At 34.8% G+C, this 24316-nt stretch overlaps 2 protein-coding genes across 7 annotated transcripts in view; one reads left to right on the plus strand and one right to left on the minus strand.

Moving 5' to 3' along the window:
* Nucleotides 1-13628, minus strand: part of LOC127843814 (prenylcysteine oxidase 1-like) — a 31871-nt gene extending 18243 nt beyond the window's left edge. For 2 of the 3 annotated variants that reach the window (XR_008032363.1, XR_008032362.1), the window contains exons 1-3: nucleotides 13486-13619; nucleotides 3718-3924; nucleotides 3219-3399 (exon numbers count right to left, since the gene is read on the minus strand). Coding sequence is in view for 1 of the 3 variants with exons in the window: in XM_052373649.1 (XP_052229609.1) it covers nucleotides 3219-3399; nucleotides 3718-3924; nucleotides 13486-13582 (485 nt within the window). In the remaining 2 variants the exon portion in view is untranslated. Of the gene's footprint in view, nucleotides 1-3218; nucleotides 3400-3717; nucleotides 3925-13485 lie in introns of all 3 variants that reach the window. The other variant, XM_052373649.1, reaches the window with a different exon arrangement.
* A 6725-nt stretch (nucleotides 13629-20353) lies between these two features.
* LOC127843667 (uncharacterized) overlaps nucleotides 20354-24316 on the plus strand; it is a 40771-nt gene continuing 36808 nt past the window's right edge. For all 4 annotated transcript variants that reach the window (XM_052373372.1, XM_052373387.1, XM_052373378.1 and 1 more), the window contains exons 1-4: nucleotides 20354-20477; nucleotides 22244-22951; nucleotides 23137-23175; nucleotides 24038-24260. In XM_052373372.1, the coding sequence (XP_052229332.1) occupies nucleotides 22254-22951; nucleotides 23137-23175; nucleotides 24038-24260 (960 nt within the window). In that variant the 5' untranslated portion in view covers nucleotides 20354-20477; nucleotides 22244-22253. The remainder of the gene's footprint in view (nucleotides 20478-22243; nucleotides 22952-23136; nucleotides 23176-24037; nucleotides 24261-24316) is intronic.

Consider the following 24316-nt stretch of genomic DNA (forward strand, 5'->3'; position numbering starts at 1 on the left):
CTGTGTATAATCAGATTCATATGCATATTCTGCTTTATTATGTTTGTCAAGCGGTACCATTTGTTAAAATAGCATGGAACTGAGGATGTCAAGTGCAAGATATTGAAAGGTAAACAAATGAAATATATAATTTAAACTCTATTTAATACATCATTTACACAGCAAGAACACTAAAGCGTGTTTGTTAACATTTGCAAATGTTTTCACCATTACAAAATGTATATGATATTTAATTTAAAAAAATGCTGAATCAAATTCATACTCTTAAAGAGGTTATGATTAAATGGTATATTTAAGAATTTATAGATTATTGCAAGTTTAATATGCATGTGGAAGCATATAAGCTAACTTGTATTCATTGTAAGAAGACATTAAAGCAACACTTTATAATATAACAAGGGACAAAATTGTCACAAAACCAGGTTTTCATTGTGAAAAAAAAATCTGATAAAGGGAGAAAACTCAAACTGAACTTTTGAAATGACCAAAAAAAATTAACCCCCTTTGTAAGTTTTTTTTTTTTTTTAAATCTATTTTTAGTCGTGGCGACCTTGACATTGGAGATATTGACGTGATTCTTTCGTGGGACACACCGTCCAATGATGGTGAACAAATGTGCCAAATGATTTTAAAATCTCACAATGAATGACATAGTTATGGCCAGGACAAGCTCATTTATGGCCATTTTTGACCTTTGAACTCAAAGTGTGACCTTGACCTTGGAGATATCGACGTAATTATTTCGCGCGACACACCGTCCAATGATGGTGAACAAATGTGCCAAATGATTTTAAAATCTGACGATGAACGACATAGTTATGGCTCGGACAAGCTCATTTATGGCCATTTTTGACCTTTGAACTCAAAGTGTGACCTTGACCTTGGAGATATCGACGTAATTATTTCGCGCGACACACCGTCCAATGATGGTGAACAAATGTGCCAAATGATTTTAAAATCTGACAATGAACGACATAGTTATGGCCCGGACAAGCTTATTCCGCCAGCCCGCCAGCCCGCCAGCCAGCCAGCCCGCCAGCCAGCCCGCCCGCATTCGCCAATCTAATAACCAGTTTTTTCCTTCGGAAAACCTGGTTAAAAATGCTGTCAAACATGAACTTAGCAACTTTAATTCTGTTCTCATAATCATATTTATAATGTTTCCCAATTTCATGGTTTATCGCACTATTTTTCCCAATTTCATGGTTTATCGCGCAAATTTTCCCAATCCAAATGACACAGGCTGTAACAAAAAAAAAGCAAAACAAGATGCGTTTGTGAAACACAATGTCCCCCTATATGATGTTTGACCTTGAAGGATGACCTTGACCTTGACCCTTCACCACTCAAAATGTGCAGCTCCATGAGATACACCTGCATTTCAAATATAAAATTGCTAGCTTCAATATTGCAGAAGTGACATTACATGAGCAATTTTTAACCCATATATTTGACCTTGAAGGATGACCTTGACCTTTCACCACTCAAAATGTGCAGCTCCATGAGATACACGTGCATGCCAAATATCAAGTTGCTATCTTCAATATTGCAAAAGTATTCATAAAATAAGCGATTTTGGCCACATATATTTGACCTCTGACCTTGAAGGACGACCTTGACCTTTCACCACTCAAAATGTGCAGCTCCATGAGATACACATGCATGCCAAATATCAAGTTGCTATCTTCAATATTGCAAAAGTACTCATAAAATAAGCGATTTTGGCCACATATATTTGACCTCTGACCTTGAAGGATGACCTTGACCTTTCACCACTCAAAATGTGCAGCTCCATGAGATACACATGCATGCCAAATATCAAGTTGTTATCTTCAATATTGCAAAAGTATTCATAAAATGAGCGATTTTGGCCACATATATTTGACCTCTGACCTTGAAGGATGACCTTGACCTTAACCTTTCACCACTCAAAATGTGCAGCTCCATGAGATACACATGCATGCCAAATATCAAGTTGCTATATTCAATATAGCAAAAGTTATTGCAAAATGTTAAAGTTGGCGCAAACAGACCAACCAACAGACCAACCAACAGACCAACCAACTAACCAACCAACCAACAGACAGGGCAAAAACAATATGTCCCCCACTAAAACTTAACCTAAACACAAAACTTAACCAAACGCCGACGCAGATATCTATAAACAATAGATGGGCTAAAAATGCCCCACACCCTGGCGGCCATGTTTTATTAAGCAACCGAAACCAACTCATTCTAGCTTTAATTGGGACAAATCTTCTGACCACGTTTCATGAAGATCGGACAATAAAATTAATGTAGACTCTAGAGTGTTAACAAGGTTGTACTCTATCCATAAATAGCCATATAAGGAAAAATGCACCGCCCTCTGGCGGCCATGTTTTTCGAGCAATTGAAACTGTTTTTGAACTCGTCCAAGATATCTGGGACAAATCTTCATACAAAATTTCATGAAGATCAGACAATAAATGTGGCATCTTGAGTGTTACTAAGGCAAATGTTAATGCTGCACAACCCACAACAGACAAAAGGTGATCACAAAAGCTAACCATGAGCATATTGTGCTAAGGTGAGCTTAAAACACATCATTTTACCTAAAATTGGGAAATTCATGCTTTTTTTAAATAACAAAACATAAACATTTTAGAGCACGAGTGATTTTAATAAATTAACTATGGTTCAACTTGTATAGCTTGATGGGAGATGAACTCCATATTGAGATTTATAAAAAAATATATATAAACAAGAGATGTGTTTCTCAGAAACACAATGCCCCCTATTGCGACGCTTTGAAATAAAATTTCAATATATCATTTGGCAGGTTTAGAAATTATCTCCTTTTTAAAGCTTATTACTTCCCTTGGATTGTATTTTTTTACTTTTGACCTTGAAGGATGACCTTGACCTTTCACCACTCAAAATATGCAGCTTCATGAGATACACATGCATGCCAAATATCAAGTTGCTATCTTCAATATTGCAAAAGTTAGGGCCAATGTTAAAGTTTTCGGACGGACGGACAGACAGACAGACGGACAGTTCAACTGCTACATGCCACCCTACAGGGGGCATAAAAATATGAAAACCTTCAATTGGAAAATTTAAGGTCCCATTTGTGAAAAAAAACAAAACTTTATTTCCATTTGGAGATGATAAAGCGGACCCAAAATTGATTGAAAAAAACACACTGTAAACCTGTAACATGTACCAAGTATTACCGAGTCATGCAGTTGAGTATATTCTCCTGCACCCAGCTCCTTATGTTATAGATATCCATGCCGTATCTCCAGAACAGCTTTGCTAGTGTGATCGGGGAATAGGCACTTGTGGAAAATACAATCTCATTGCCGTCATATAGGCCAAGTCTTCCCGCCTCAGGATTGGTGTCACGTTTCAAGCCTTGTCAACAATCAGCATGGGATGTAACAGTTATCTATCATAATATCGTGTAAAATATAATGTGTATAAACTGTGCACACAAATATTTTGAAGAATTATGACAATAAAATTAATGATGGTATCTTTTAGACTAAAGCTTCCGTTAAGCATTGAAATTTAAAGAATACAATAATCCCCGAGGTTGTAGGTTATGTTTTGAAAAATTAATTCCTTTTCTTTAAAGTTCATATATAATACAAAAAGTTTCTTTAAAATCTTTTGTCATACTAACTTCTAGAAAACCCCACATGGAGTAAAGAATATGGCTATATAACACACCTAACATTTCTGTAAAGTTCAGCATATAGAGGTTTGCTGGGTGAATTATGGTTCCACCAGCATTGAACTCTTCTTCGCCAACCTTCACAGCAGCCAGCCTACCGCCAACATGCTGCTTTTCGAAGATATCAATCTTTACTTTTCCGCCAAACAACTGCTGGAGAAAAAAGGCGGCCGATGTTCCTCCAATGCCTGCCCCAATAATTCCTGAAACAATGCAGTGCTATTTAGTTTCAAATACACTGTAACTCCAATATAACGCGGATGACGGGGTCCAAGCCACGCAACAGCGTTATAAGTTTTGAGCTTATTTATTTACAGGGGCTATAAAAACAGGTAAAGTATAGCCTATAATATAGGTCCTGTGTATTGTCATGCTGTGTTGTCATCCGCAAATACATGCATATAAACCGAATCGAACGATAACAGTATACATACCGCTTTTCTAATGTGCACATTTATCCGATAATCAAATATAATTACAACATCACTTACGAAAAAATAATGTTAAACATTTATGACAAGAAATATGTTTACGAATTTCGTAAACAAATTCATATGCCTATGCCATTTTTCAGAAAAATTATTACAGTGCATTATGGGACACAGCTTTCATTGGACAAGCGAATTTAAATTTAGATTGAATGCAATACGATACATGTACAAAGAAATATTTTATTGCGTCATATGCAGCATGTAAAAAACGTGCTTTCCGTGGACTTTCTGATAATGGGCACAAATTTTAAGTGCATCTCTGTTACCTATTACACTGCGTTAGCATGTAAATAAAACTCAGGATTTTTTCATTTCTTTTTCATATACGTACTGAAACATTAAACACACACACAGATATTTTTATTTATCAAGCATGTGTAGCATATAGTAAACAATAACACACACAGGCATAGTTTATACAATGAAATACAATACACGATAAATACAAAACATAAACAGGTAATCGTTTTAAATAACTTTAATAGCGCACTGAACCGCTCTGATAGGGAATACATGTAATTAACACGGACTCGCGAGTTTTCACACCTTTATTGACATTACACAACAGATTAACACCAATTAGCTGTCGAGTGTCGTTTAACCTCTAATCGATTAAAATCAGTTAAACGGACGGATAAAGCAATCAAGCTGAGATCACCGGCTTCTTTGAATTTTCTGAAAGTTGCATAACATGGATTTGAGTCAGAAATGGAAGGTTGGAGAAAAAACGGGATCCAAGGACCCCCCGCTTTATATTGGACACAGCGTTATAACGGACCGCACTATAATGGAGTTACAGTGTATTTATTAAACATTCAAGTTTCAATCACGTCAACTATTTCAGAATATGTTTTTGTAATTGGAAATTGCATAGTGATTACAGATTTGAAAGTATGAAAATAGATTTATTTACGTGTTACAATAAACTTACAGAAACTATATCACTGCCATGAGAATGCGTCCTAATTCAATTAATTGGCGTCGCACTGAAGTGCGGCGACTCGTATGTAATACGTTTTTTTCGCTTATGGGAGAAGTTATTTTACGGATCAATGTATATATTTTTGTTGTCAGAATATCTTGCATAGTGGTGATTTTTTGTGTAAATTAGTGTAAATAAGTACTGCATTTGTGCCTATTACATTTACTACAACATATATTGCCAATAATGCAAAACTAATTCTTTTAATTAATAACTGATCACAGGGACTGAGCAATAATAAACGATCACAGGGACTGGGAAAATACGTGCACCGGTGAAACTTTCTGGTTTTGTATAAAAACTAGGGATGGCAACGAATATCGATTTCGGTATTCGAATATTGGGTCACCCTTCCGAACGAATATTTGAATATTCTGTCAACATTGTTGGAAAAAAGTCAACTTTGTTTACCGTACCATTACTCCAAGAATTCTACTTTCGTTTTTACCGGAAGTTCACAGGAAGTGACTAAATATTGATACAGCGTTGCAGTCGCTAATGTTTTTGTTGATTACTTTTTATTGTTAAAATTGAATGACAAAAGCTGTTTTAAACTATTAATATCTTACATCAACAATAGAATGAGAAACATAATATTACATGACGACAAAATAATTACATGACAAAACAGTTAGATCTAAATATAATTAAAGCTGAACTTAAACAAATTATGTCCATAGCCACAACACACTTTGAACCTGTTTAACAGACTAAACAGTCAGTCTTTTAAAGTTGCCATGTTTAAAAGACACTTGGATCGGCGACTTCTTATCGGATTATGTCGTGAAATACTTCCAAGCAGCGGAAGGCGTAGGTGGCATTTTGCTTGGACAGAGATTTACTTTATGCGTGTAGCAATTATAATATTTTCAATTAAATGAGGGTGAAATACCAAAAACATTTCTTTAAGTATAATACCTGATTAAATATTGAGTAATTAATTAATCTTTGGACCATACGATACGCAAATACTCATTAGAGGTTGAGTAAATTATTTTCTAAAAGCTTTTTTGATTGGACAACGTGATTATAACCATACGATCTGTTTTGTTTTTGACACCAAGTCGGCTCTTTCTTTACTCATTTAATCTTTGATCATTTTAAATGTAATTCAAGTTATTAGATCAAGACGGGTCGGTGTTTTAATTGCCATACGGTCTTATTTGTTTTTTACACAAAGTTGGCTTTTCCTTTACTCATTTAATCTTTGATAATTTTAAATGTAATTCGAGTCATTGGATCAAGTGCAGGTCGGTGTTTTGTTTGCCGACGCGATTTGCACCTATCATAATTTTGACACAAAGTGTCTGGCTTTGTTAGGCAATTAGCTGGATTTATGACCGGTATACTGTCATCACCAAAGCAACGCATTATCGCGCCTACCGGAATAAACATTATGACACGAGGAACAACTTTTTTGACAATGTTTGAAGCAAATTTCACGAATACAAAGTCTTTGAAATTACTCGATTTTTTATTTTTTCTTCCGAATATTCGATTCGGAAAACAGTATCCGAATATTCGGTCTTGGACCGAATATTCGGATATTCGGATATTCGTTGACATCCCTAATAAAAACAAAACATAATCAAACAAGGGCTGTTTGTAATACATTCATGCCCCCCATATGGGCTGTCAGTTGAAGTGGCAGCCATTGTGTGAATATGTTTTTGACACTGCGACCTTGACCTTTGACCTAGTGACCTGAAAATTAATAGGGGTCATCTGCCAGTCATGATCAATGTACCTATGAAGTTTCATGATCCTAGGTGTAAGCATTCTTGAGTTATCATCCGGAAACCATTTTACGGTTTCGAGTCACTGTGACCTTGACCTTTGACCTAGTGACCTGAAAATCAGTGGGGGTCATCTGCCAGTCATGATCAATGTACCTATGAAGTTTTATGATCCTAGGACTAAGCATTCTTGAGTTATCATCCGGAAACAATTTTACTATTTCGAGTCATTGTGACCTTGACCTTTGACCTAGTGACCTGAAAATCAATAGGGGTCATCTGCCAGTCATGATCAATGTACCTATGAAGCTTCTTTGAAGGGGGGGCATAATAGGATGTAGTTTTTTAAATGTATAAGTGATCAACTCAATTAAGAAGTCACCAACACAGGGCTTCACACTTACTTTTTTTTCAACTAGCCAATCTTTCATGTGCCCTGACCCAAACATTATCAAAACCTTTATATTTATCATTCATCTTGTATTTTCTTGTGCGTCGAGATGCGCAATTATGATTCAATCATTCGTATTAGCTTGCCTTACTAATGATCAAAAATTCAATATTCATCTACTTAAGACATCTATTTGTAATCTTCACACCATTTCGGGAGAAATTTCCTTGTTTTTTTTTCCCTCATACTTTCTATTACTTTCCTCCTTCCCTTTTCTTTTCTTATCGGAGGAACCCCCATCCCCACTGTATGTCAAACTTAAACAACGACATGAATGTTAAAACCTGTTTCACATAGATTGCCACGGTTGCCATCTGACGACAAATGGTAAGTGAACCTAAGGTATCGCAGAATAACGTGTTACGGTAGTCGTAACAATTGTACATGGTTAACTCTCTACTAAAAGCCGGGATCAACCATTAATGTTAGTTTTGCTAATTGAATTGCGTTAAAAAAGATTGTCAAAACACTTCTAATCGATCAAACAAATTAAAATTATTTAAAATTGGTAAATAACTAATAATTTCATAGTAACTTTGTGTTAATGGCGAGTTTTATACGTTCATTGATCCCCGACGATCCTGGGCGATCCTGGCTTTTAGTTTAAAACGTATTTTTATCGAGAAAACACGTCACTTTGAGGAAACCAATCAAAAACCGTATCTAGCGGAATTCTGTTTAAAAATAGGTACTGACGTGTTTTACCAGGAAAACCGCCGGGGATTTTCTAAATTGTCGGCCTCTTTTTGATTGCAATCAGGGGGTTCCAAATATATTTCATTATACGATCCGTTTGTTGTCTCCAACTTCACTTTGGGATTTAATTGTCATCTGATCATACTGTATTAAGATTTCTGCATCTTTGTGAAGCTTATTAAAAACACAGTTTATTTATATAGAACACATTATCCTGCCCAAAATACACACGACCGGTCGGGCATGTTCCTGGGACATTGGCTAGCCCGGACCTAGGTACAGGCAGTGAATGTCGTTCGGACATGCCTTAGTGTTAAGCCCTGCAACATGAATAAAACATATTGTACGAAACATACCAGTGTTTTTTTTTATTGCAATTTCGGGGCCAATATTCGGCCCCATTCCCCTCAAAAAAGAGTATATATTTTTCCCCAATTTTGTAGAAAAAATCCCCTCCAAAAGTAAAAAAAAAAAAAAAAAAATTTTTTTTTTTTTTTTTTTTGGTAAATAACTGTCTTATGATAAATATACAGGGCTCAACATTTATGGTTGTCCTATTGCCCCTGGCAAGTAAAAGTTGGGTCTGGGCAAGTTATTTTATAATCTAGTTGTCCGCCCGTAAAAGTGCAAAAAAGGACAAAGAGCATTTAATTTAGACTTAAATTGCTATAATCATTTTGTTAAATGTTCAAAAATAAAAAAGGTTTTGTGGTGTATCAATTTGGTTTATCAAACAATATGAGGTCTACAGTTGATGTGATATTTCATGTTTGGGCAAGGTGCTTTACTTTCAGTGCAAGTAGATTTTGGAAGTACTGGCCCGGTAGGGCAAGTTGGTTTTTCGGTAAATGTTGAGCCCTGATATATCTTAAATTTATTTCATAAACAACTAATTAAGTATATAACTATAATTAATATGATTTTGAATTATTATAAAGAGTTATATTAAGTTAGTTCTTCCCAAATCAGTTAATTTAACATGAATTGCATTTTTTTCCCAAAATGGCCTGAGTTATTTTGTGCAGTGTCCGACAAATCCATTGCCCGGAGCCCGGGGGCTACCGAAATTTTTCTTGGGCTACTGAAATTTTCCAGCTGACGCCCACCGGGCTACTATAAATTTATCAGAGCGGTAGCCCGGTTTATTGACAGACATACGTAGAATAAACACGCTGATCATGTTTTTGTACACTGTGTATTGCTTATAATCCGATAACAAAGTGCAATAAATTATCTAATCAGTCACCGATTACTTGCAGTAATGTCTTAAACAGTATCAGTGTATTTTAATCATCCAATCAGAATCAACATTTGTCGTCTGCTAATAATATAATGAGAGCCGATTGGATAGTTGGCGCACATGATGCAACATCATTTCGCAGTTTGGAATTCTTTGTTAACAGCAACAATGAGTAATAGCGACAACGTTTTTGATGTCGTTAAATACCCAAGGACGCCAAACATTAAATAAATCAAAACAATAGCGGATTTTTCAAAACGGTAACAAAACCGAAAATGAATATTAATGACAACTTTGTGAACGCGGTTAACACCTGCTTATTAGTTTGCATTGTCAATTAATAATTGGATTAATCGACTGTAAATCAATAATCCCATATATGCCCGATTTATATTTTTTAAACCAAATTATGGGTGGGTAATATAGACGACAAGAGTCATAAACACAAACGTTTGAAATTTTCTAAAGTGTCAAATGAATTTCGGCATATGGTTCTATTTAAAGATATGATGAAATAAGCTCCCAATCAGGACTGTTGTATTGCAACATGCGTAAATAACCTGCCACGGTTTGCACGCGTTGTGTACAGCTATTTTAGGTTACAAAATTCTACATTTAAGAAATGCACTTCTTTGTCCTAATAAAAAGCGCGCGAAAATTGGCGTGGGTGTATTTATTTGTAAATAAAAATTTCGTAGCGGGTACAACATTGAGATCATTTAATTTCCATTAAAAGTTTCGTTGTGAATTTCAACTAAAGTACCGGGGTATCTCGCGAATTATTTGGCATTGACATTTTCTCTTAATAAAATATCATGTAAACACGCTGTATCGTTACCGTTACGCTGTAACAGTTCCTTCATTATTGAAACAATTATTGTATTGTATACTGACTGCACACAAGTGTCGTAACATACGGATGCAATACGTAAATTCGGACAGTACTTAAAGTTGGACACAAGTAAATAAATGATTTAATACTCTTGATTTCTTGAAACTCGGTATTTGTTGTTAAAAAGGGCAATTGCATTGATTAACACCATAGGAGTCAATCGTATTGATCATCTAAACGCTTTATTTACGTTTACGACTTAACGTGCTGTCCGAATTAAGTACACATACATGTGCACATACATGTAATATCTACATGTAGTATATGATTTTCTTTGGTACATTTGCATTTAAGTACACGGTGCCTGTACTGTAACATTAATTTACGCTATTGACTGTGTACATCAGACTACTTGCTGTTTTATGTATATGTATGTATACATATTATGTATATGTAAATGTAAATGAAGAAATAAAATAAAGATGAAAACCTGCCTCTTATCATTTTGTAGGAAAATTTTATGGGCTACCAAATATTTTTATTGGTAGCCCAGTGGGCTACCTGAAAAATAAGAAATTTGTCGGACACTGTTTTGTGTCAATATTCGTTGATAAAAACATTCCAATTTGGTCCATTATATTGATACAAAATGCCCACATTTTCCATTTTATCGATTTAAACATGGACAAAATTGTCACAAAACCAGGTTTTCATTGTGAAAAAAATCTGATAAAGGGAGAAAACTCAAACTGAACTTTTGAATGAACAAACAAAATTAACCCCCTTTGTAAGTTTTTTTTTTTAAATCTATTTTTAGTCGTGGCGACCTTGACATTGGAGATATTGACGTGATTCTTTCGTGCGACACACCGTCCCATGATGGTGAACAAATGTGCCAAATGATTTTAAAATCTCACAATGAATGACATAGTTATGGCCAGGACAAGCTCATTTATGGCCATTTTTGACCTTTGAACTCAAAGTGTGACCTTGACCTTGGAGATATCTACGTAATTATTTTGCGCGACACACCGTCCAATGATGGTGAACAAATGTGCCAAATGATTTTAAAATCTGACAATGAACGACATAGTTATGGCCCAGACAAGCTTGTTCCGCCCACCCGCCAGCCCGCCCGCATTTGCCAATCTAATAACCAGTTTTTTCCTTCGGAAAACCTGGTTAAAAATCCCAATCAGACTCAAAATGGCAAGGTAAACTAAGACTGTGCATGAAGGCTGAATTGTCTGAAACTAATGTTGAAAAAATCATTGGAATATATTTAAGAAATAGGACAAAGACATTCAGCTGTGAATATTACATTCATGCATACATGTGTATTCATATAATAAATATCATTACCTATAAAAAGAGTAAATTTTTAATTTTCCCCTTTTCCTAAAAAACGACGCGTTTTTCCCCTTTGGACGGGCCCCGCCACCATTCCCCTATAGGTGAAAAAAAACACTGCATACCAACAATTTGTAATACTCCATTAAACCAATAACTTAATGTTCAACATTATCAAAATAATTCATCGACAGCAATATGTGTATACAGTATGATAATTCACGAAATAAATAAAAGATAATACTTCTGCCTGAAACGATGATTTGTGGCCCTTCATCCAAATGCTTAATTCACTAAAAGGCCCAGGTCAAGAATGTTAATTAAGCTCATATATATTGTTTTTCCCACTATCAACTCCAAAAAAATTAATATAGCTCGGTCTTTTTCCATTAAACTTTTTGTATAATACATGTTAAATGTTGTTATCTTACAAAGACAAACGTTCAAATCCATCAAGACATTATTAGAAAACTACTTTTTCTAATTAAAAACGCGGGCGACTCAAATTTGCTGAAGTAGTCAACTTACAAAAAAATAATGTAAGTCTGGCAAACATAATAGAAACCATAACATAAAATATTTCACTTTAAAACGGCTATAAAAGTACATTGGCGCCAACTCCTAATTTGAGCGCCACCTCCTTGGCATTGGCTCCATCATTTTTTGAAAAAATGCAAATTTATCTATTATATCAGCTAGAAGCAGATGTTTTTGTGCACGCATTAATTTGTACAGGTTCAAACCAATCGTTTTATGTAATGAGCGATTTAATTGGCTTGGAATATGCTCGTCACACAGGCAAAATACATTGATTTGCTTTTACGAATCCTACCATGCAACAACTTATAAAGGTCCTCACAGTTCCAAATGGGTTGTGATTGTATGTTTCTGTACATTTTTAGAGGAATTTATAATCGCTGAATAACAGTACATTGGCCGATTTTAAAAAATAATGCGAAATGTGTTGAAAAACATATTAAACCTAATCAACCTGTACAATTATCCGTTAAATTTCATAACATCAGGGCCTGAGCGCCACCTCGGAAGTAGCATTGGCTCATTTATTAATGCATCTCAAAAACGAGGTGGCGCACGTTATTAACGACCGTGAGTTATGTATTATTTTTGTATTGATATTTTACATTAAAATAAAATTTTATTCTTCACGGAGTGACCAATATATTTAACTGTTTTTTTCACTTTTAATAGATTAGCTAAGAGCACTGACACCTACGAAAAAGCGCAGCCGATTTCGAGAATTATTTTTAATTGTCAGAACGAAAATGCAGTTTCTTTGTGTACTAAACCTATTTTTGTTTGTTCGACAAATTGTTCGCAATTTTTATCGATGTGGCAGGAGTTCTGGAACTGAATTTATATGTCTCAACTTGAAAAACAGCACTTGCCTGGTCGGTCTAGTATTTAACAAACTTGACTCGCCAGACCGTCAACTTCACTGGCATATGCGAGTGGTCAAGTGGATTCTTCAAGGCCTGTGCGTGATGGTCAAAAATACCCCTACGTCGAAATTATCCGATGTCACGAGACATAAAAATACATCGAATGCAAACGCATCAACCATATCTTAACTTTGAACCAGCTTATTTGCACACAACGAAGTCTAACTATAGTAAATTGTGTGTAATTGTATGACTTCAACGGATGTGGCTTATGTATCAAACAGAGGCAAACAAAATTGCATCGAATCAGGGCAGCCTCATTTCTGGTCACTATGATATAATGGTTTATTCAAATTCAAAATGGGCCCAAAAAACCCTGGTACTTGAGCCGAATGTCTGAATGAGCCTTACATTGGGACCAAATGAACCTGAAAAAGACGGGACCGAAAAAGCTTGGTTCCGAAAAGGCGAAAGAGCAGACAACTAGTTGCAATAGTTCATCTTTCAGCTTTATCAGTTTATGATCATCGCGAAATTACATTGAAATTCAAAAAGTAAGATTTGATATGCAAACAGATATTCTTACCAACACGCGGCACTTCATCGTCACTGCATGATGAGTTAATTAAAAAAGAAATTAGCAATGTTATAAGAAATATTACTCGTGGACAAATAATTTCCATATTGCCGGTATGTGTGCTGTTGTCGATAACCGGTTACTGGAAATACCACAATATACCGGATCTACAAAAATGTATCAGAAACAAGCTAAAAAAACAGAACCTACCGGAATCTAGCCATAATCTACCAAAATCTACAATAAAACGTTATTTTATTGAATTGACGCTCGATTGATCAATGTCGGCTCGGGTACTACTTAAATGTACCACGAATATTCTTAAGGATACCTAAATGTAATCGGGGTACGGAAAATATACTGAGTAGTACCCGGGAATTCTTAACCTAAATTGTTCCTTGTCGGCTTTTTTCTCAAATTAATTATGTTCATATTTATGTCAATATTCTGTAAAATGGTCTCTATATAATCGAAACTCCTGTTCAACAAAGCATTAATGATTTTATTATGAATTTACTTTAAAACTTTAGAGGAGGTTTGAATTCAAAAAGAAAATACTATTACAGTAGGTTATATGTTAGTTACTGACATATAACCATAATAGTATTTTATCTTTGAAATCAAACCTCCTCTAGAGTCATACTTTATGTTACATTTCTTATTAAAGGTTTTTGATTTTCAAAGGTTTCTATTCATGAAACATCATACATTTCTGAAATCTAAAGCTTTAAAAATGCGTTTGAATTACACACCAATGGTTAAAGCGTTAGACTTCAGAAAGGTGCTGATTTACTTGTTATATAGCACCATAAATGTATAGCACAAAATAAGGTTGTATATGCATTAAAATTTAATTTGAACAGTGCCTAATAAAAAAATCTATTTTGGAGGGGCAAGCCCTCCCGCACCCCCCCCCCCGTTTGGGCCCCCCAGTCAAAATTTCGTGTGTACGGCCTTTCATTTTGAGGAAGTTTTTTCGACGATAATTGTGTTTCGTATTCCGTAGCGCGTTTAACGACATCAGATTTTAGGCGGGAATAAAACTGGGGTGCGGTCTAACTCGTGTTAGTATATTTTCTGCACCAGGGTAAATTTAAGTATACTTAGGAAGTCCCGGAGTACATGCAAGTAGTACCCGAGCCGACAATTGTCAGTCGTGCCATAGTTATTTACACAATAACGAAAAAGTAATGGTCTATTGCCCCAAGGCATTTATCTGCCAGGTTTTATGACCTTATCCGGTTGCAAAAAAGACAGGATCGAAATGACACCAGATAAGCGCAACGGGCAGAATTCTGATAAAATAGCATTATTAAATAAACTGTCCGAAAATTTAGAGTCATCTATTATGGACGAAAATTTAGAGTCACGAAAAAATCTTTATTTTTCTAAAAACGGGGTTATCCGAAACTTTGGAGGGTCCTCAAACTTAGAGATATTACGATAAATTGACGAAAGCGTAAAATTTGTGTGTGTGTGTGTTTTAAAGAAAGTTAAACGTAAATAATGTGAACCATACATATAAAGTACGGTAATTGTAAGTGGCAATACACTTGTACACTAAACATTGATTTTAATGAAAAATAGCTTTAATAATTCTCAAATGAATTATAAATATATACCGGAAATTAATTGGACATATATACAGGGCATGGTTTCAGTCGTGTTTCGGATCATGATCCAGCGTTGCTCTTGAGATCGTTAAACATCTTGATAAAGCGTGATATGTTTCTTGGGCATGCGATTCGCCGCGATGACAACATAGTGAATGCACAAGTCCATACTTTTGTGGCGCGTTGTTTCGATGCAATAAGCTCTTATATTATAATTTATAAACTCTCCAATCCAAAACAGTATTACAAATATTTGTTGAGAACATAAACGATTCTACCTGACCTATCAAGAAAAACCGAATTAAAAAGGAGATTATACTATTTTGTCAAATAGTTATGAATGTATATAAAATGTGTAAAAAAAACTTATTTTACATATATTTAAATATAAATTAAAATAAAAGTTAAGAATAACATTTGTCGAAAAATGAGAAATAAGCCAGGTATTTAATTCTGAAATCGAAAATGTCTGTACAGTCGAATTCGTCAGCGTGTATATCATGCATGCACGATGTGAATCTACATTTAGTTTTAGTGCAGATTCGTTCACACGACACAAAGACACAATTTTGTTAGACGGATCATTTTAATTTCCTGAAACGATATCTATTCATACGACACACGAACACTATAACTCCGATCCTAATAAAAAGACGACTGCTTCGGTTATTGTAAGAAAATATGTACGAAATATCTTCGTCATAATAGGCTCGGGCGCTAATTTGTCTTTGCTGCATTTTATAAAATTCGTCTTCAATGTATAATTTGTCTTGCCTATTTTGTGTTATTGTAACATATTTTTATCAATATATTATAATTTAACACATATAAAAATAGTTTAATCTCCCTTTAAACTATTTACTGTTTGATTAGCGAATTATTTTGTATTAACATAGAAACCCGGGCTCAATTCCCATTCCCTACTTAGCGTATGGTAAGTGGTCATAATACTGAACGGCTGATGTTTCTTCTGGGCACTCTGGTTCACCTCTACAGCCCAATACCATGTTATAGTGAAAAGTCTTTTAGCAAAGAATTATATTCAAAATATATAATAAAATCTAACGAAACAACAAAATTCAAACATATATAAATAACATATCTAATCCATCATTATCTGGAATATATCCGAACGACCGAGAGACGGACATGCATACACAAATACTCTGTGTATTGGATCTCCAGAGGGAGGAAATTATTAAAACTTCACACATTTACTCTTTTATTAAATATTTCGGCCAAAGGCCTTCTTCAGTAAACGATTATTATGACAACTTTACACAAATACACAAATAGCTAATGGACAAACAGAGGGTTCGACAGAGACAGACGGAGAGGCGGACATGCAGACAGACACAATGAGATTCGTACGGACAGATACCAGTACTATGAACTATCAGAAAGACCGACACACGGGCATACGGACCATGCGACGGACTAAAAAACAGGCCGATAAACTGACGGACAGAAGAACCGAATGGACAGATAGACAGACAGACAGACAGACAGAAAAACAGACAGACAGACAGACAGACAGACAGACCAATGCCGGACTGACACAGAGTCGGACTTGCACACCAAGATATACAGAAAGACCATTGCATAGAAATACAGACCAAGAGACGGATAGACAGGATACGGACGGACAGACATACCGAGAGACGAACAGGTCGACCGAGAGACGTAAAAACAGATCGACAGACAGACAGACACTCCGAGAGACGAAACATAAAGTCAGAATGGCAGGCTGGCTGGAAGGCCGACAGACAGACAGATGGACATGCACGCCAGAGACGGGAAGACTGACGTAGATAGACAAACACACATTTATTGTGCATGTGATTCGACAGCAATTCGAAAACATAGTTGTGTTACTCTAGACTTTCTGATGTGCCGAATTAAATGTTAAACATGTACTACTAGTATCTGCATGCAAGACAAACATTCCATCATAAGTTTTTTACAATATGTGAAACCTTTGAATCCCATTTAACAGTCAAAATTAATTAAAATAGTGCCTGTTAAATATAAATACTGTAACTAATGTATACATTGAAAATGTTTTATTTTGACAAATACAAGTATTGAATGTGCCAATTAGTGGCTTTTATGGCTTTTGGACTTTTCTTTTCTTCTCGACAACTTAATTAAGTAATTTTTGTGTATTAAATAAACACCAACAGTCTACACAAAACTACTACAACAACAACTACTACTTCTACTACTACTACTACTGCTATTACTACTACTACTACTACTACTACTACTACTACTACTACTACTACTACTACTACTACTACTACTTCTACTACTACTACTACTACTACTACTACTACTACTACTACTACTACTACTACTACTACTACTACTACTACTCCTACTTCTACTACTACTATTCTACTACTACTACTCACAATATTTCTACTTCAATTAACGCGTTGAGAAGAAAATATAAACACATACATTATTATTATTATTATTATTATTATTATTATTATTATTATTATTATTATTATTATTACTATTATTATTATTATTATTATTATTATTATTATTATTATTATTATTATTATTATTATTATTTTTATTATTATGTGATGATAGTTACACTCATGTAAATATATATCAAAACATTGATGAAGAAACACATGAAAAATATGTTGATAACCAAACCGTCGGCAAACACCTAAAACGGGATATGCCGCTTTGCGCACCGACATATGTAAATGATGGTGAGGAAATATTGGTGATGATGCTCTTGCTATGTATGAGAATGTTGATTTGGTTGCTGACATTGACTTATCGGTTGTAAATAATAATTTCAATAATGATGATGATGATGATGATGATGATGATGATGATGATGATGATGATGATGATGATGATGATGATGATGATGATGAAATTAGGTTAGGAACTTAGGAAACAGAATCTGAAAATTGGCAGTGACGACACAAAGCGCTGGTCAAAGCCATAAAAGACACATTTCCCACCAGCGCACATATATTGTGCAAAAAAGCATCTACAGCAAAATTGACACAAATTAACAGATAACGCAGTAACTGAAAGTTAAAGGAAAACACTGCGCAATATGATATTCGGAGACGATTCAATAAGTATAGCTGATGATTCCACATGCCTCGAATCAAAGTGCAATGATTTTGAAATGAAATGCTCAAACATTTAAGTAAGATTTCAAGTTACTTAAAAACGTTTAAAAACTCACCTGTAAGAAAAAGTCAACGAGCCAGCCAGGACCCGTATTCACTAACCCATTCTTAGACTTAAGAATACGCGCCTACAAATATACATAGAACAAAGAAAAATAACTATTGATTTTGATTGTATACAGGCTTCCACAGGTGATTATGTCAATAACAAAATGTTATAAAAGAAGAATAATGTACAAAAACAAAATCAATACCTAGTTGGACTCAAAATTAAAGCGATTCTTGAGTTTTCAAATTTAAAAAATACGCTTTATTCTTATACTTAAGCCTACGAATTGTTTGGTGAAAACAAGCCCAGGAATGACAAGATCACATTTAGTTGGACTAATAATAATTGTGAATAAAAAAATATTTGTCGTGAAATTAACTGTCAATTGGAGAACACAAAGTTTTACTACATTGTCCAGTTGCTGCATACTTTGAATCAGAGTCAATTTACAGAAATTCGAAGTTCTCTGTTGGGTGGGGGAACATTAAAACTAGTTGATTAATGCAAGCACTTTAGGTTACCAAGTCACACTGGATTATTATTTCAATCGAGAAACGAAACTGTCCGTAGAAATTGCGCAAGTACAAAGTCTCAGTCATTAAGATGGTTACGGCGTCTAATGGTCAGGTCCGTACTGTCGCACTGCATTAAAGATGAACGGTAGAAAAAAGGGGCATGAATGTCAGAACCATAACCCTGAAGTGTCCGAAAATCGCAAAGTAAGGTAAAAAAATCAAATAACATAATAGTGTTACGGAAACACATTTTAATTAAACACGTAAATGTATTCTATCAAAAGCTTTGTAAATAAATGTTGCAAGTTTTATTGAAAATTTCGTAGTTTGTGTTATATTTGTGTATGTATCGAGAGGGTCCGCTATATACGCTGTTTCATCATAAATTTTACACCCTTTCTGTGTTATAAACAAGAGCTGAAATCGTTAATTTATTAAGATTCATTTATAATAAGCTTTATTGATATGTTTCGTGAACAAAATACTACAATATATTCCATAAAAAATATAATAACATGGCAAAAGAAATTCAATGGCCGGTTTCTAAACAAAAGCATAATCGCCAAGACCGTAGCATCAGTTCAGTGCGTTTGGAACGCGCGCTACATTTTCCCGCCTTCATTCCTTAATTACTTTCGTTTTTAAACAATTTTTTTTCTATCGTATACAGAATTCTATTTTCCTAAGCAAGATGTTATTTTTAAAACTGAACTCCAAATATAAACGCTACAAATCGGTATAAAGTACGAACGTGTCAACCGTAAATCTAGATTCTAAAACTCCAAAACGGTATGTTATTTGCAAAAGTTAAAGTTAAAACTCGCCGGGCTGCCGAAATCAGACGAAAAACTTAATATATATTGATATATCTGAAAACTACGTTACGTAAGCTTTCTAATGATATATAATTTGTCAAAATCGGCCTAGAAATGAAACTATAATTTAACAAAAGACGTGAGTGGGTACATCAAATTTATAACCTCGGCGCTTCGACAAAAGATCGATAGTTACGACACGGTCACGTGACTTAGACACAACAAGATATTTGGCGTAACGGTCCCGTTTCTTATCCGTGTAATCTAGAATCCGTGTGTAAAGTAACGTAACGTCTTTAAACAAATAGACACTATAAAATATTTGTAAAATTAATTTAAGTTTTAATATCCCTACATTATATGATTTTGACACAATCAAGGGACTGGAGTATGTGTGTTTATAAATCATTATAATGCACGATCAACATTTTTTAAACGCAATTAATTTTGCATAGGCATATAAAACAATTCATGAATGTCGATGCACACTTTTTCGCATGTTCTTTACTTGATTGTTGATATATATCTGTTGAAAAAAAAGATCAAAAATAAAAGAGTGTGGTCTTTGGTTGTATAAGTTGTCTTAATCTATACTTAATATAACTTTTAGTACTGGACTTTGGTGTTATTTGGAGAACTTTTGGTTGATTCCGGTATATTTTGGTAGATCCAGTATTTATAGTTGCCCGTCGATAACTATACATTTTGATGTGGCGTGTAACCTTGCAAGCGCTTCGGTGAGACAATGCAATGATGAAATTACGTGAAAAATACAACAGATGTTAATTATCATATTATATATAATCTATTTTATAACATATTGAGATTTCCAGAAAAAGGTGCGTAAACGATTTTTTTTGCCTCAGAAACTAAACATAAAAAGGCTGTTACACTGTTCCATTTAAAAGATAATATATTGTTCAAGGGTCTTGAACTTCATGTTCTGAACACCTTGTGAAAACTGCAAGTTATAATTGAAACCAGTGCTCACGCTGCTGACAGACATTTCGCCAATGGCTATTATTTTATCCAGATGGCTATTATTTCTTAAAATCGTCGAGAAAAAATGTCGATTATTTTAAACATAACATCACATAAAAAAAATTTGCCTCTACAAGTTTTCTAGCGAGTGCGATACGCTTGAAAATCAGGCCATCAAGCAGGAAAATTTGATAACAAGATTACTGTATACACACTCAACCCTGTATATTGACATTCACGTGTGAATTATTAACTTATGCGACATTGTGTCTACATAGTGGCCGAGAGCGTTTTTCTCAATCAGTGTCTGACAGAAGTGATATATTTCGGAAAATATCTTTAATCTCCCCATGCTTTACCAATTATAGGTTAATTTGGAACCACTATGATGGTAAAGGAACTGATCTCAGCAGTATTTTCTGACACATAGTATGTGAAGAAATGAGGTTCTTGCTGTCCAACTTTTGTACTGATATTAACGTGAATTCACTAATCTCCATGTTAGTTAATATGTACAGAGCTCCAAATAAGGAATTGTGAAATTAGTAACGGTACTGCCTCTGACAGAAAGAAAAGATGTAACGCTTAATATCAATTAGTACATGTACTACCATATCAAAACATACAGGTAGTACTGTACTACCCGTGTTCTTGGATATTGAAGAGTGTATAACTGACTTTACAAAAACATTTGCAGCAATTATAATAAATATATGTAGCTTCTGAAACAGTTACTGTATTAGGTTTTCCATTCTGAATTATGATGCAAATACAACTACACATTAAAACTCATGACTAATACTATTTCTTCATTTTTCTTGACAAGAAAACACAAGCCAACTAGTAAACTAAGTAAATGAACACTTATTTCACTGTCTCGTCCGTTTTCCATCGTGTTTTCTAACGTTTTAAGCCACCGATGCAATCGAATCGTTTAATATCGGGGCGACAATGTCTTTTTCTGGGTTTACAGATTTAATGTCAGGATGGTTAGACGACACCGTATGTAGTCATTATATGACAACAAAGTGTTGTTTTGAACCGTAGTTGCAATAATCCAACTCCCAGCTATTGACCCTCCGGGTCCTGGGATATAAGATGTACGTATGTACTCATAAAAGCTCAGAGCATTCAAGAAGAACTATTTTGAACCGCTTTCGGTTAAGCCTGCATTCCATTGCGCGCAAACATAATGTTTTTGACGGATTTACAAGTTACAGGAAATCACGCGACAGAATAGACAATAATAAATGAACCCAGTCTACAACTTTTCGATAATTTAAATTAACGAAAAGCGCCGTTAGGTTAGAGACCAACAAATCACGCCGCGCTGACACAGACGTATCGGTACGGCCAGATTTTTTTGTAAATGCATAAAATGGATATAAATGTCGTAATTATACGTCCAGTTTATAAAAATAAATGCGTAAATCTTCATGAAAAAGGCGTATTTATGGCTGTACGGCCCTTATCTGGATCTCTGTATGTAGTACCAGATGTGTACCCAAAATGTTCAAAATACTGGATTTCTTCATTAAACAATGTTGTCATCATAGTTATGGCATTCTGTTATTTATCAATATTGTTACACCATTTCATCTTTTATCAGTGTTGTTATTTTCAGTTTTTATGAGATGGCTTCAAGAAGATCTAGACTTCAGATAAAACCAAATATTGGAGGTGTAAAACCAGTTGCATCAAAATCAATTAGCAGCCACACGTCTTCTCAGTCAGTGCCAACAAAAGATCTTGCAGAAGCCTCGGAAACAGAAAATGTCACTGAAAAACAGAATCATGAGAATCTGCCAGTGGCTGTTGACACTTCTGTCACTGGGCAGGGACAGGTTGAAAGTCCAAGTGCAACCATTGATACTGAAAAGCAGATTGATCAACCATCTAATAACTCCAAAGATGATAAAGTGGTCATGAAAGTAGTAGAGTCGGAGTTTAAAAAGGCTTACAAAATTGAAGAAAACACAAATGGGGAGCATCCTGTCTCTGACAAGAAAAGTGAGCCTGGACCACAAAGAGCAAGACTTAGGAGATTTGAAAAAGTTAACATTGCAGTAGCTAGAGATAATGTGTGTGAAAAAGGAAGTCAAGAAAAAGATGTTGATGAACTGCATAACGATTCACTTGAAAAGGAAAGCTCATTATATGTCAAAGAAGAAGTTTTTACATCTAAAATCTCTCAGCATAAAGATGAGCATGTAGAAAGTCCAAAGACCGAAGAAAAGATGGCTGCATCAACAAGTGCTGGCAATACTGCTAGAATTGCAAGAAGGTCAAAATTTCCAAAAGCCAAACCAAATCTAGGACTAAAGAGACAAAGGTGTTTATAATTTTTATTTGGAATATTCAGTTTCAAGTTCTTATTTGACAAAAAAAACACTATTAAAATGAATACTGTTAAGTCAAAATAAATGAAAGTTGAACATTTAATTAAAGATTCACTGCTAATTAATTCTAGATTCCAATTGTGTCATGTTTGTGATTATTTACGTCTTTTCTTTCCAGAGATGCAGACATCGAAAAGAAGAACACAGTGGAAGTTAGGTATTAATGACATGTGGCTTGGTTATCTTTTTTAACCAGGTTTTCCGAAGGAAAAACTGGTTATTAGATTGGCGAATTTCGATGGGCGGACGGGCAGAACGAGTTTGTCCGGGCCATTATTATGTCTTTCATTGTGAGATTTTAAAATCATTTGACACATTTGTTCACCATCATTGGACGGTGTGTTGCGCGAAAAAATTACGTCAATATCTTTAAGGTCACACTTTATTTCAAAGGTCAAAAATGGCCATAAATAATCTTGTCCTGGCCATAACTATGTCATTCATTGTGAGATTTTAAAATTACTTGGTATATTTGTTCACAATCATTGGACGGTGAGTCATGCAAAAGAATTACGTAGATACCTCCAAGGTCAAGGGCGCCACGACTAAAAATAGATTGAATTTGACACAATTTTTTTTCAAATTGAAAACCTGGTTTTGTGACACTTTTGTCCCTTGTTTTGTTATACTTAAGTCCTTGATTTTTGTTTGGCCACGTCCTTGTATGGATGAATCAAATGAACTGTTTTACTACCGTACTCTGCAAAAAAAATTAGTAATTACTTATAAATCAAACTGTAAATGCCAATACTAAAATTGGTTTGTTTGGTTAATTCATTTAAATGATAATGCCGGTTTGGCCCTAGATGCTCTCTTTATCAATTAATGGTTATTTTAAGGCACACTGTATCTCATTGGAAATGAGAAGTGTAGGCTGATAATTATATTACAGAACATGTTCCTCGTTTTATTTGCAGACCTATATTTTGAAAATCTATAGAAAAAAAATACATAAATAAAATTGGGTATAATAAGCATTTAGATTATCTTTAGCTCAAATTGTTTTGTTTTCTTAAAAGCCCGAAGGTGGAAAAGAAATCAGTCAAATTGCCTGAGATAATAGTCACAGCTGAGCCCAATGAAAATAGGCCGTCAGAATCAACAGGAGGCGATGAGCAGAAGCACTCCAGACCTCTGGCTGTGCCCAAGTCCCCCCTGAAGGCCCCCACCCCAAACATATTTATTGCATCCCCATTGAAAGACTCGGCTGAAAAGTGTGCAACTACTACAGGCTCTACTGAGGTAGGGTCAACGAGGCTGATCAGTAAAATAGCACTGATAGTCATTAATGGTTACAC

The sequence above is a fragment of the Dreissena polymorpha genome, chromosome 1 (genome assembly GCF_020536995.1).
Source record: "Dreissena polymorpha isolate Duluth1 chromosome 1, UMN_Dpol_1.0, whole genome shotgun sequence".
Classification (NCBI taxonomy): domain Eukaryota; kingdom Metazoa; phylum Mollusca; class Bivalvia; order Myida; family Dreissenidae; genus Dreissena; species Dreissena polymorpha.